This window comes from Erigeron canadensis, chromosome 2 (assembly GCF_010389155.1).
Source record: "Erigeron canadensis isolate Cc75 chromosome 2, C_canadensis_v1, whole genome shotgun sequence".
Taxonomy (NCBI): Eukaryota; Viridiplantae; Streptophyta; class Magnoliopsida; order Asterales; family Asteraceae; genus Erigeron; species Erigeron canadensis.
The window spans coordinates 19,046,709-19,059,884 of record NC_057762.1 but is presented as its reverse complement, the minus strand read 5'-3'; the positions used below and the strand labels follow the sequence as shown (position 1 = coordinate 19,059,884).

At 33.5% G+C, this 13,176-nt stretch overlaps 2 protein-coding genes across 3 annotated transcripts; one reads left to right on the top strand and one right to left on the bottom strand.

Moving 5' to 3' along the window:
- Positions 1-838: 838 nt before the first annotated feature.
- On the bottom strand, positions 839-1,871 carry LOC122589925. 2 transcript variants are annotated; one of them, XM_043762257.1, is made up of 2 exons: positions 1,444-1,871; positions 839-1,310 (listed from the first exon to the last, which is right to left on the bottom strand). In XM_043762257.1, exons 1-2 carry the CDS (start codon positions 1,817-1,819, stop codon positions 1,195-1,197), a joined length of 492 nt encoding a protein of 163 aa, XP_043618192.1. In that variant the 5' UTR covers positions 1,820-1,871; the 3' UTR covers positions 839-1,194. The 2 variants fall into 2 exon arrangements, with proteins under 2 accessions (XP_043618192.1, XP_043618191.1); XM_043762256.1 differs by having other exon boundaries at positions 839-1,306.
- A 6,847-nt stretch (positions 1,872-8,718) lies between these two features.
- LOC122587815 lies at positions 8,719-9,566 on the top strand. Its single transcript, XM_043759980.1, has 3 exons — positions 8,719-8,908; positions 9,014-9,200; positions 9,293-9,566. Exons 1-3 carry the CDS (start codon positions 8,719-8,721, stop codon positions 9,564-9,566), a joined length of 651 nt encoding a protein of 216 aa, XP_043615915.1.
- Positions 9,567-13,176: the final 3,610 nt, after the last annotated feature.

Sequence of the window (13,176 nt, the reverse complement as noted above, 5' to 3'; positions counted from 1 at the left end):
TTATAGAGAGGGATTTCGCACCTCTGGATAACGGGATCAAACTATTAACGATCCGCATCAAGGGGACTTACATAAACTCTCACAAACTAATTGGTTAATATTTATTATCTAATGGATAAATGATTGCCGCTCATGTTTTTTATAAATTAAAATATTGATATATGAGGAATTCTGTATCCAAACTTATACATCTAACAACCACACATTCTCATTCATCTTATATTTATTATATTTATTACAATATACTGGAGTATAGCTAATGAATTTTTTTATAAGATTAACCTATTTATAAGAGCTACATCAAGTAGCATATATAGTAAAATCTACGTACATCGCGTAGCATATAAGGATTTCGAGCTTATTTTTCCTATAAGCTATTAAGTATGTTAAGAACAAAACAAAATTTATAAATTTGAACTTATAGAAATTATATGCTTGCTCAAAACTCTGATAAGCTACATACTAAACATAATTTAGTTATGAGTCCACTTCAACGTCTATTGCGACCATTAAATGCGAACCACCATTGTCATTCATCTAATTCTCAAGATAAGGCAACTTTTGTGTGTTAAATACAAAGCCAGAGTACCTTTATATGTATTAAAAAGGGTCTAAATTACTCCTTTCATAGAACTACAAGTACTCAAGTAGCTGAGAAGTTTATGATGGTGAGGCCCAAAAAGCATGTTCTATGGAAACAAATGATTCCAACAATCTTTATCAAATTAAGAGCACGTGTAGCATCTTTATTGCTTTCATTTCATTAATCTTCATCCTCATATAGGATAATAAACATATGATTTTGAATCTCACTTCTAATATGACGAGACGAAACAGATTTAGGAACTTTTAACTTTTACTAGGAACTATATAGTCATCTAATTACAAATCAAACACAAATATAGTAACTGCTTTACATTTAATTACAAGCTTTCAAATTCGTGTTTATGGATCGTTTGATGAACAAACTCACTTGCAACAATATCATCTAAAATAGAGTCTCCTATCATCTTAGCAACATGTATTCTTTCTTCTTGAGAATCATATTTCCAATGATCAAAAGAAGCCCATAATTCGAATATATTATTGTCATTTGTAGAGTGCTTACTCCACTTTAAAACATTCTCATGTAAAGAGCTTCCTAGTTCCTCGACATCCATGATATCATGATGTTCATGATTGCTGTTTCTTAGTTTACAGGCTTGGATAACTTTCATCATGCGATGAAACCCCAAATACGGTGTTTTTACTTTTGAGAATGCAGTGCTTGGTTTCTTGGTTGATATATATGAAATCCCTTTCTTCACTATCTAATGCAATTCATAGTGGTAAGTAAATGTACAAATTGTTTCATAAAGATATGTAGTAAGTTTTCTTGCTTTATACGAGTTAATATAGAGCTTAGATTAATTATGTGATCAATATATGAAGAGCAAGACTAACCGTTAAAAACTTGCGAGTTTTTATCAGAATGTGCTTCTTGTGATGCAAAATCCGAGCTAAGTTGCTGCTTATTCTCCTTGCAATTCCAGTTGTACTTTCTTCTATCGATTTGTTTTTGGTAATTTGGGCGGAGTTTTTTTGCCAACACAAGCTTGTTAGCAAGAGTTTTTATAGTCATGGAGAATCTTGACACCATTTTTCTTCTTTTCTTATCCCTAATGGTCAAGAACTTAGATGCATTAGCATAATAGGAAGTGAAGCTCTTGGAATTTGGTTTGTTGGTCAAGTAGTGTCTTTCAAGAAGGTATATGTTGAGCTTGAATGGTTCTTGTTTGTGTTGAAGGAGTTGTCTAAGGTTTGTAGTGTTCGAAGTCATTGCAGGAATGACTTTGAATGGTATGGCGAAAATATCTAATACTCATAATAAGAGAAACATAAAAATTTAGATCGAGAGGGAATATGGGATGGGCCGATGGGCTGGGTTGTGGTTAAAACGAAAGGGTACTTAATTTATTATTATTATTATTATTATAGAACTAGCATTATAACCGCGCGATGCGGCGGCTGTTTGATGGTGACGACGACGGGTGGTGGTGGTGACGGCGGTCGTGATGGTGACGAATTATTGGTAGTGGGTGTAAGTAATTAATTTAATATAATTGATGTAAAGGGGTGATTGAGATATTTTAAATGATAAAGAATTGATGATGTAAATTAATTTATCAAGGGTAAAGTGATAATTTTGCATCTAACACTTTTATGAGAGAGAAAGTGATAATTATTATAGGATAGTATAGATATAAGATTTATATATACATTTTTCAGAACAACAAACACACATTATGGCTTCTTCATCGTCATTTTCATGCCCATCATCACCACTTATGATACATTTCATGCATTGAAAAATGTAAAGAAGATATAGAAGACTGTTATGAACTATACTATAAAATTAATGATAGCAGGATTCTAACGGAAAAAACTAAAACTGAGTACGAGAAACAAATGAAACAAATAAAGAAAAGTGGTAGTAGAATCATCCCAAGTAAAAAAAATGCATGTCGATTATCTCGGGTCTATATTACCATGCATTGACGAAACGACTTACAAACTTCATAAATTGCTAAAGTTGAATGATGAAAAAATCGGTTATGTGCAAATAGGGTGTAAACGAGCCGAGTCGAGCTGATAGAGTGCCAAGCTCGAGCTCGACTCGCCTACAATACTCGGAACTCAAAACTCGACTCGAGCTCGACCGAGCTTTATTTTTTAAGCTCGAACTCGAGCTCGACATACGTATCGACACATTTGAGCTCGACTCGGCTGGACTTGATTAAGTATTTAAACTAAATTTTAAGTAAAATTAGTTCTATAAGCTCGACAATATCAAGCTCGACTCAATTAAGCTCGACTCGGTAGGATAGTAATTATGTAAAAAAATATAATATTCAAGGGTAAAATTGTAATTAAGCACAAACTCGATTAAGCTCACGAGCTTTTCGAGTAGGTTATTTTGAGGCTCGAGCTCAACTCGACTCAGGCCGAGTCGATTCCGAATAATTTGCGAGTCGATTTCGGGTAGCTCGTAAAGTGTCTCGTCTCGTTTACACCCACATGCAGCACAATCTTGGAAATTGCTAGCTGAAGACGGTTTCGGTTAGCAATTTTATGTGGTCTTTGAATATGTAAATCTGGCATTTTATAAGATTTTAATATGCAAATTTCCCCTTCTGATTTTTGTTTAGGGTTTTAGCATACACGTATTCTTATCTATTTATATTGTTACTGATGATTTATATTAAAAGTTACTATAATTCTTTTAGGAACAGGATGACATCGAACATGTAGAATAAATCTTTGTGAAATATGTACAAATTTATTTTCCTAACACTTATGATGAAACAATATACTGCACCAAGCTTTTCTTTGTATTCATGTGAAAAAATAGCACATATCTTCATAATTTATATAAAGATTTGTGTTTTAACACCTATATATAGTGCCCCTCATTCGATACCCATCAACAATGTCAAAAAATTACACTTTTGTTTTACTATCTCCTATAATCCTCAATATCAACTACACTAAGAATTTGATATGGATGCTGAAAACCTTACCTTTGTCAACGAAATTAATGGGGAACTTGACGGTTGGAAGATCAAAGTTATGATAATGAGGCTCTTAAGCAGACATTCAGCGACAATCCTAATGTTATTTCGAGATTGACATGGTCTTGGTTGAGGAAGAGGTAATCAGTAATTTATTTCATAATCCACTTCATTGATGATAATTGTTTGTTAAATATCATCATATATAAATTTTTTATATTTGAAATGCAGGCTACCAGAATACAAGCTACTGTAGGGAACCAGATTACAAGCTACTATCAAACGGAACATAATTGGCCAGTTTGATGCCTTGCTATGGGAAGGTGGATTTGTATTTAGTCAAAACATGTTTGGACCGAAATTTCCGATTTATGAAGACTTACAGGCTTTTGTTGAGTTCAAAGACAGATTTATAATTGTGCTACTTATCGAATTTTTTTATATTTGTTCAATATTTAGTTATTCACTCTTGTTTGATAACATATAGTTTGTTGAATGTCCATGTAGAGACCACAGCCGAGAGACTTCTGCCATCGGCCACTCTCTACTCGATCTAACCCTGTTGAATATTAGCAAAGATTTGAACTTAAGAACATTGATGAGCTAACGAACATCACGGAGGTATATTTGACTACCCAATAAACCATTATTATTATTATTATTATTATTATTATTATTATTATTATTATTATTATTATTATTATTATTATTATTATCATTATTATTATTATTATTACCTTAAGAATGGTCACCAACCTAACAGTTAAAGTTATAAATATTAAGAGCTACAGTTATAGATATTAATCTTAGTGGCAGTAATTGATTCAGCAAGTTGGCAATTACATTTTGTCTTTTCACAACCAAAACTTACATTCGAGTAGACTTTATAAATTGATTTTAGTGGTCTTTATACGTTAAGCAACCTACCGGATGTGTTGTTTTGGGTAGTATTGTAAGAATTCAAACCGAAAACGGTTGGTTCTACCATGTTTGCAACAAATGCTCTAAAGGTTGAACATCTTTACAAACTGGATGCGAATACTGATGATGAGGGTGTTGCTTGCTTTGAATGTGGTGTGAAAACTGATGTTTATCCCGAGTAATCATATATTCATATAATATTTTACTTAATCTGCACATATCCTAATTTGTGTTAAAATTGATGGTAATGTATTGAATTTCAGGATAAAGTTGCAAGTGCACATGCAGGATGCAACCCGTTCCATCTGCTTTGTAGTTTTTCTAGGAGATGTGATAGGTTGTGTGAACAAACCAGCGTCCCACTTGATTAACCTTGCCAACAATGTATGCAACATATAACCTTTATAAGTTATACGAGTAATAACTTGGTCTATTTTTTTATTTTTAGTGACCTCTCTTACAAAGTAATACAATCAATTTATAATTTATATGTATAGGGTGACCATTTTGAGTTGTTTACAACCGAGTTTAACATGTTTGTCAGTAAGTGATTTACTTTTCAAATCAAGGTGTCAAGTTACAACATCAACTTCAACTACATTCTGTTTATACTGTGAACAAATTATCTGACAAGAAGGGTGTTATTGAGTCTATCCTTAAAAGGGCACATGGTGATGAGGTATGACAAAATATAGTACCCCAATTTATTTTATTAAAAGTTCTTTGCAACGTTTCACTTATATTAAGACTTCTATTTATGCCAGACTGTTTCTGGAATCCCCATCTGATGTTGATCCCCGAGCTATTACCCAGCTTTCGTCACTTCTTTGCCTTTATGCAAAGGTATGTTCAACTCGTCGTTAAATTTTAAATTTTGGTTTTTATATTCTAAAGCATAAAAAATCATACAATTACATAATGAGTCACTTGGTTCTATGGCCTCATAGTTAGTTGTGTCCATTACCGGTGAAACTTCCACACATGTGGAAGCTACGAAAAATACAGCATCAAGTCCAGGCTTAAAGAAAGTGGTACGTGATGATGGAGAACTGGTCATCACAGACTCAACTTCAATGGAGCGTCTAGATGTTCGGAAAAATGAAGATTCCAAAGCTAGAGAAGTTTTAAAAACTTCTCATCACCAGCGGACAAGTTTCAGTTTTAATGTTCTATCCTTTTTTTAAATTTAGGACATTTTGCCATTTTATAGCCTTTTGGTTGACTTAAAGACTAAAGAACGATGAAATGTCATAAAATCTAAAAAAGAACAAGATATTAAACTCAAATCTATTAGCTGTGGTGATGGTAAGTTTTTAAAACTTCTCTTGCTTTCGAATCTTCATTTTGTGAACATGTGGACGCCCCTTTGACGTTGAGTCCATGATGACCAGTTTTTTTATCATCATGTACCACTTTGTTTGAGCCTGAAGGTGTACTTTTCATAGCTTCCATAGGTATGGAAGTTTCACTAGTACGAACACAACATCCTATGAGGCAATAGAACCAAATAACTCGTTAAGTAATTGTTCAAATATGTATGCTTTTAAATATAAAAACCAACATTTAAAATTTGACATTGAGCTGAATATTCCTTTGTAGAAAGGCGAGGAAGTGATGGTAGTTGGGTAATAGCTCGGGGATCAACATCAGATGGGGATTCATGAAACAGTTCGACATAAATAGAATAGAAGTTCTAATATAAGTTAAACTTTGCAAAGATCTTTCAAAAAAATAAATTAAGGTATTATATTTCGTCAATACCTCGGGTCTATATAGTAAAAGCCTTTTGAGGGATTTTAGGTGCTTAAAATACCCAAGCTTTTTACTAGTTTGGTTATGTATTTGAGATCAAAAATCCCAGTCCCATAATGCTCCTAAAAGTCTCGAAAGGTTTTTGAAATAAAATCTTACGTAAAAAGGGTTGAAATAGAAGTCTCAGTTCCCAGTCTCATTTCCAAACTCCAGCTCCAAGCCCCAAACCAAAGCCCCAGCTCTAAAGCTTTTATGCCAAACATATCCATCATTACCGTGTGCCATTTTAAGGATAGACTCAACATATCCATCATTACCGTGTGCCATTTTAAGGATAGACTCAGTAACACCCTCCTCATCACATAACTTGACAATAAATTTAATAGTTGTCGATCTTGCACACATACCTTGAAGTTTATCTTGATATTAAATACATTAACATCAATTTTAACAGAACGTGGGATAGGTGCAAATTAAGTCAAGTATTATAGGAGTATATGATTACTTGGGATAGACGTCAGTTGTCACAACACATTCTCCACATTTAAAGCTAAAAACACCCTCATCATCAGTATTCTTATCCACCGATTGGTAAAGATGCTCGACCTTCTTAGAGCATTTGTTGCAAGCATGGGGAACCCACCGTATTTGGTCTGAATTTTGATAATAATACCACCACAAAACATCCAGTAGGCTGCTCAATGAGTAACGAGCATTAAAATCAAATTATAAAGTTTGCTTGAATGTAAGTTTTGTTTGTGAATAGGCCAAATGTAATGGCCAAGTTGCTGAAATAGTTACTGATGTTAATAAAAATAACTTTAGTTGTCTATGGGTTGTTGGCCCATTGGTAAGATATCAAACCTTGGGGAAATCCATCACGGTTCGAATCTCACTAACTACATTTGCAGTAGTGGATTATTTGGAGTAGGGAGGGGGGGGGTGTCAACTCATACATGCATGGTTCGAGGTCCGTATACGACCCACTTGGATTTCACTTTGGTGTCTCGAATCCTAACTATTTAATTGTTGTTTAAAACAACAACAACAACAACAACAACAACAATAATCATAATAATAATAACAATAATAATAATAATAAATTTGGTTTATTGTGTGGGCAAATATACCTCGGTGACGTCCATTAGCTCATCAATGTTCTTATTTTCAAATGTTTGCCAATATTCAATAGGGTTAGACTAGACAATGGCCGATGACAAGTCTGTCGGTCGTTCTATATGGACATTTAGCAACCTATTTGTAATATATTTGAGTGAATTATACATACTTGCCCATTCTAAGAGTTTAGCAAATTGCAACAACATAATGCCACGGGCATCACTCCTCTCGGGACAGCTCGGGACATCAGGAATGCATCCGACTTGTTGGCGTGCTTATCCTAAAGGCACAAACCAACTTGGTTTTAATATATTAATTTTCCTTTCCTTCGGTATGCAAAACCAAAGGGAATATGTTAGACCAACGTAAGGTATATGTGTTTTAATATAACCATAGACATATATAAATATTAAAGTATTAATAAAAGAGTCGACGTTACTTACAGTTGTGTGATGCTAAAAGTTAAGCTTGTAAGGGTTCCTTGTCAAGAGGAACCTAGCTACCCCTATTCTCTGCCACACCGAATTTTGACAGATCAAACACGGATCCCACCTTCCTGTAGCACAACATCAAACTAACCAATTAGGTTCTGTTTAAGAGTATGTTGCATATAGGAATTAATCTTGACTTAGTTTAATTATTTAGATATCTATTAGTTGGGTACCTTTAATGCACAAATAAGAAGTAGTCAAGTTGGCAAAGTGGCTACTGGAATATTGGAATCTGCATGTTTATTTCTATGTTTTAGGTGTTAGTTGTTTTAGAGTCAAGAGTCTTTTAGCATGTTTATTTACTTGGTAGAAATAGTCTTCATGGTTGACCGAATTGAGTGGGAGAGTGGGTCATGTTGACCGATTATTTCGTATGAAAGTAGATGTTGGATAGTGGCATAAGTTTAGGAGAATGTGGCTGCTATTGGTTGTTATTTGTAGGCTATAAATAGCCTTGCTTTTACTGAATGAATGTACCACTTTCACCATTTTATTTTCTACAACTCTTATCTATATGTATCTCTTATTCTATCATATATAAATATACGTAAATTTTGAGTGTGAGTGTAAAGATTTTGGGCTTAACTTTCCAACATTATGGTATCAGAGCACCAGGTTAGGCTTATTTAGTAGGTGGTGTTTTCATGTAAAACAGATTAAGAAAGAGTCCGTGAAAACCAGCTGTACAACAGCAACGACCGCATAAAGAAGAACGTTAAGCTGCTACCGGTAGCTTGAAAGAACGAGACCGAAGAGACCAGACCGAGAAGAGAAATATAGACCGTAAAAAGAAGTACGAGAAGACCGTTTAAGTTGTTACTCCAGCAACATACTAGTCCGATTAAAACAGTTGAAGACCGAAGTGCAAGAAAACAGAAAGAACGATGTCAGGAGAAGGTAAGGAGCTTGCTGTCCGTGATCAAGGTACTGTTGTACCATTTCAATGTCTGAAGCTGACCGAGACCAACTACACTACGTGGTCTATCATGATCGAGACCGTGCTGAAAGCGTATGGCCATTGGGATGCCATAACCAAAGATGAGGTTGATGAGAAGAAGAATTTTACTACAAAAGGTATAATCTATCAAACCCTTCCGGAAGATGTTCTTTTGCAGGTTTCCTAGCATGAGAATGTGAAAAATGTTTGGGAAGCGATCAAGATTTGATATGTGGGAGAAGAGCGGGTGCAAAAGGCAAGGTTGCAAACTTTAAGGAACGAATTGGAGAGGTTAAAGATGAAAGAGAATGAGTCTATCAATGACTTTGCGGGTAAGATTAGTAACATTGTTGCTAGATTCAAAAGTCTTGGTTCGACTCTTGAAGATGAGGTGGTTGTAAGAAAGTTTCTCAATTCGGTTCCTAAGAAGTATTTGCTAATTGTTGCTCCTATGGAACAATATTCGGATCTTACAAAAATGAAATTTGAAGAAGCTGTTGGAAGGGTCAAAACTTATGAAGAAAGGCTCTAGATCTTGAAGAAGATCATGGACAACTTTTGTTAAGTGAACAAAGGTTTGGTGAAAGTAGTGGTGGACGTGGAAGAGGCCGTGGAAGAAACAACGAAAGAGGTGGACGAGGCCGAGGACGTGGTCATGGTGACAAGAGTGGCATTCGTTGTTATGATTGTGGAGTGTTTGGGCATTTTAGTTATCAGTGCACCAAATGGAAAGGCAAGAACAAAGATGAAGAGGCAAACTTGGTTGAGGATGATGATGAGCCTACACTTTTGTGAAGTGTGTCAAGATTAAGGGGGTGAATATAGGAATTAATCTTGACTTAGTTTAATTATTTAGATATCTATTAGTTGGGTACGTTTAATGCACAAATAAGAAGTAGTCAAGTTGGCAAAGTGGCTACTGGAATATTGGAATCTGCATGTTTATTTCTATGTTTTAGGTGTTAGTTGTTTTAGAGTCAAGAGTCTTTTAGCATGTTTATTTACTTGGTAGAAATAGTCTTCATGGTTGACCGAATTGAGTGGGAGAGTGGGTCATGTTGACCGATTATTTAGTATGAAAGTAGATGTTGGATAGTGGCATAAGTTTAGGCAAATGTGGGTGCTATTGGTTGTTATTTGTAGGCTATAAATAGCCTTTCTTTTAGTGAATGAATGTACCACTTTCACCATTTTACTTTCTACAACTCTTATCTATATATATCTCTTATTCTATCATATATACATATAGGTAAATTGTGAGTGTGATTGTAAAGATTTTGGGCCTAACTTTCCAACATTGCATTCCAATACCCTACGTTTCCAATAAACAAACTTTTTATATAATGATGGGTAACAAACAATTATCATGAATGAAGTAGATTAGAAAATAAAATTTTGATTACCTGCTGAATGTTGCTTCCAGAGCCTCATTATCATAATTTTGATCTTCCAACCATCAGTTTTCCCATTAATTTCGTTGACAAGGCAAAAGGTTTTCAGCAGCCAAATTGTTAGTGTTGTTGATATTGAGGATTATAGGAAATAGGAAAACAAAAGTGTAATTGATTTCACACTGATGATAGGTATATATCGAATCATTATATATAGGTGTTAAAACACAAATCTTCTTGTTATTTTTTACCTGATACAAAGAAAAGCTTAGTGCAGTACGTATATCATTTCACTAAAAATGTAGGAAAATAAATCTTTATATGTTACACAAAAGAAATTTCAACGGATTCAATATCACATGGTTCCCAACAGAATTATATTACGTCACAGATTTGTAATATTCTAAATAAAATCTTTATCGATCTTCTATATAAAATATATATTTTGCTGTAAAATCGTGTTAAAACATGCTTTAACATAGAAGACATTGACTCCTTGAAGCGAAGCTATTGAACCACATAAAAATTAAATGTGGATTATTAGCAATTTTTCTCAACGGCAATTATACTTTACTTCAAGATTACCTGAAATAATTTTAAATTCACCTATGTCAATTGAATCATGCATGGATTTCTCCTGTCGAGGTATGAGCCGCTCCAACTTAATGAGCCGCTCCAACAAGTGTTGAATCAGAATGACAATGACAATTCAAGTTGGGGATGCAATCATGCAAAGAGTATAAATGTCAAAATCTTGAAATGTTAGGGGCCGGGCAGTTGTCATAATTTATTGTGTATTTGAATTTGAACTCATAATAAGTTGTCCTTTTAAAAACAAAATTTCATCAAAAACAAGCACAAATGGGCTAAAAATGATAGAGAAACAAAATGTGTATACTTTATCCAAATATAGGCAATTTATACTTTACAATGCTGTAAGCCCACAAGCTGGTAAAGCTTGTGTAGGTTTCCTTAATTGCCATGCTTACCTGAAGGTTTTATATATCATTTATAACTTCATACAGAATAATCAATAATGTGTGGCCAACCACAACATGTGGTGGTATTTTTTGAATTTAATTGATCCAGAAACAGTGTACTTTCATTGTTCAAATAAAAATATAAAATGATAAATTTCATGTATGAAACACGTGCTCAACTTATGGTATATAGTTATATACTTTCATTATTTATAGTTTAGAACACCCTGATTGTGATTAGAGCAAAAGAAGTGTAGGCCGGTTCACTTAAATAACGAGTCAAGATGATTATTTATTTAGAACTAGGTGGTTCAACTCGCCAGATGGGCGGCGTCGATTTCTAAAACGTCTGTTTTTGTTGCGGTTATCTTTTTTTTTTTTCTTTTTAAAAGAAATAACGCATACCATCATATTTATGTTTACCCCGAAAAATGATGTAGGAATTTAACAACATAAGTGTTAGAAAAGTTATAAAAAAACAAAAATTTACAAATATAGTTATGAAGAAACAAAAATACAAAAAAACAAACCAAAAAAGGTATAGATATGAAAAAACAAAAATAGCAAAATACAAAAAAGAAAAAAAAACAAAAACAAAAGTATTTGGACACTTATAAAATCAAAGGAAACAAAAATTTTAAACCTTGGACTAAATCAAAAAGAAACATAAGTGGAGATGGTAAATTGTAAATTCTGAAATATTAAAAATACATACATGAAGAATTAAGTAAAAAGGAGGAGGAGGTTTCAAACCCCAAACCTCTAGCTTAAGAGGTAGAGTGCTCACCACTTCTTTTACAACTTATTTTGTTTATATTTTCGTAAACATAATATATATCTTCTCTATTTCTTTAATGCAAAAGGATAAAAGAATTACTGTTCACAACCTATTCTGTTGAAGGCTTACTGTATCACCACGAGGACTCGTCATCAGCTAGTTAACAAACCAAAGCATGAGCCAAAACAGTAAGGTCTTACTCATGGTCATCTAGCTATCGAGTCACTCGTGACGAGTGGTATCAAGCGGATTTTTTTTTTCTTCCTCTCTAGTATATACATTCGTGGTGACATTTTTTATTATTAGTTTTATTTTAATGGCAAATTATGTTGCAATATAAGCATATTAAAGATGTAATAATCACAATTAAATGCAACGAAAAAATAAATCATGTATAGCATACAATTAATTAACATAAATAATAAATAAATAGACTTGATTACGTTTTACCGTTGTGGATTGAATAAAGAATGAGCTCAAAAACACTGAAAAAATGAAACCAATATTCAAAAGGATGAATATTTTACGGCTAGTCCATACAACACTTTAACCAACGTTAGTCCTTCAATTTATCAAAAGATCCTTTTGGTTTTACATCTTGTTCGACTTGCTTCAAAAAGAAAAGATGCATCTTTTGGCTTTTCAACTTTCAACGGCTTTCATTATGAACAAAGGCTCCAATTAAAAAGGGTTGTTTCTTTCGCTTGGTTTTATTTGAGTTCGACGGCTTCTTCAAACCCTACGAAACCACAAGACCACCTTTTATTATTATACATATATATCTATAAACCCTTATAAAGAGAATAAGGTTTAAGACTTTAAGCATTTTTTACAATATTCTTAAATTACCCTTAGCGTTAATAATAAGTAACACACGTTCACTTCACACCACTTCTTTGTTTCCTTTTCTTTCATGTTATCACTTTCCAGTGTGACAGTGTCCATCATCATCGACACCCCGACCATCATTTTCCGTATCCATCATCACCACACTTAACTATCGTTTTTTAAATGGTATCGCTGCAATGCGCGGGCACCCATCTAGTTTAGGTTAAATAGTTATTAACTTTAATCATTATCTACCAATCTACCTCTACCAATAAACGAATAGAAACCTTTAGATGAGTTTCAATTTTAATTTACATTCATTAGATCAAATTTAATTATTTCATCCTTATAAAATGACGATATTAATACTTTTACTTTATATGATTAGAAAAAAAAAACCCCTTTTATTACAAACCATAAATAATCTT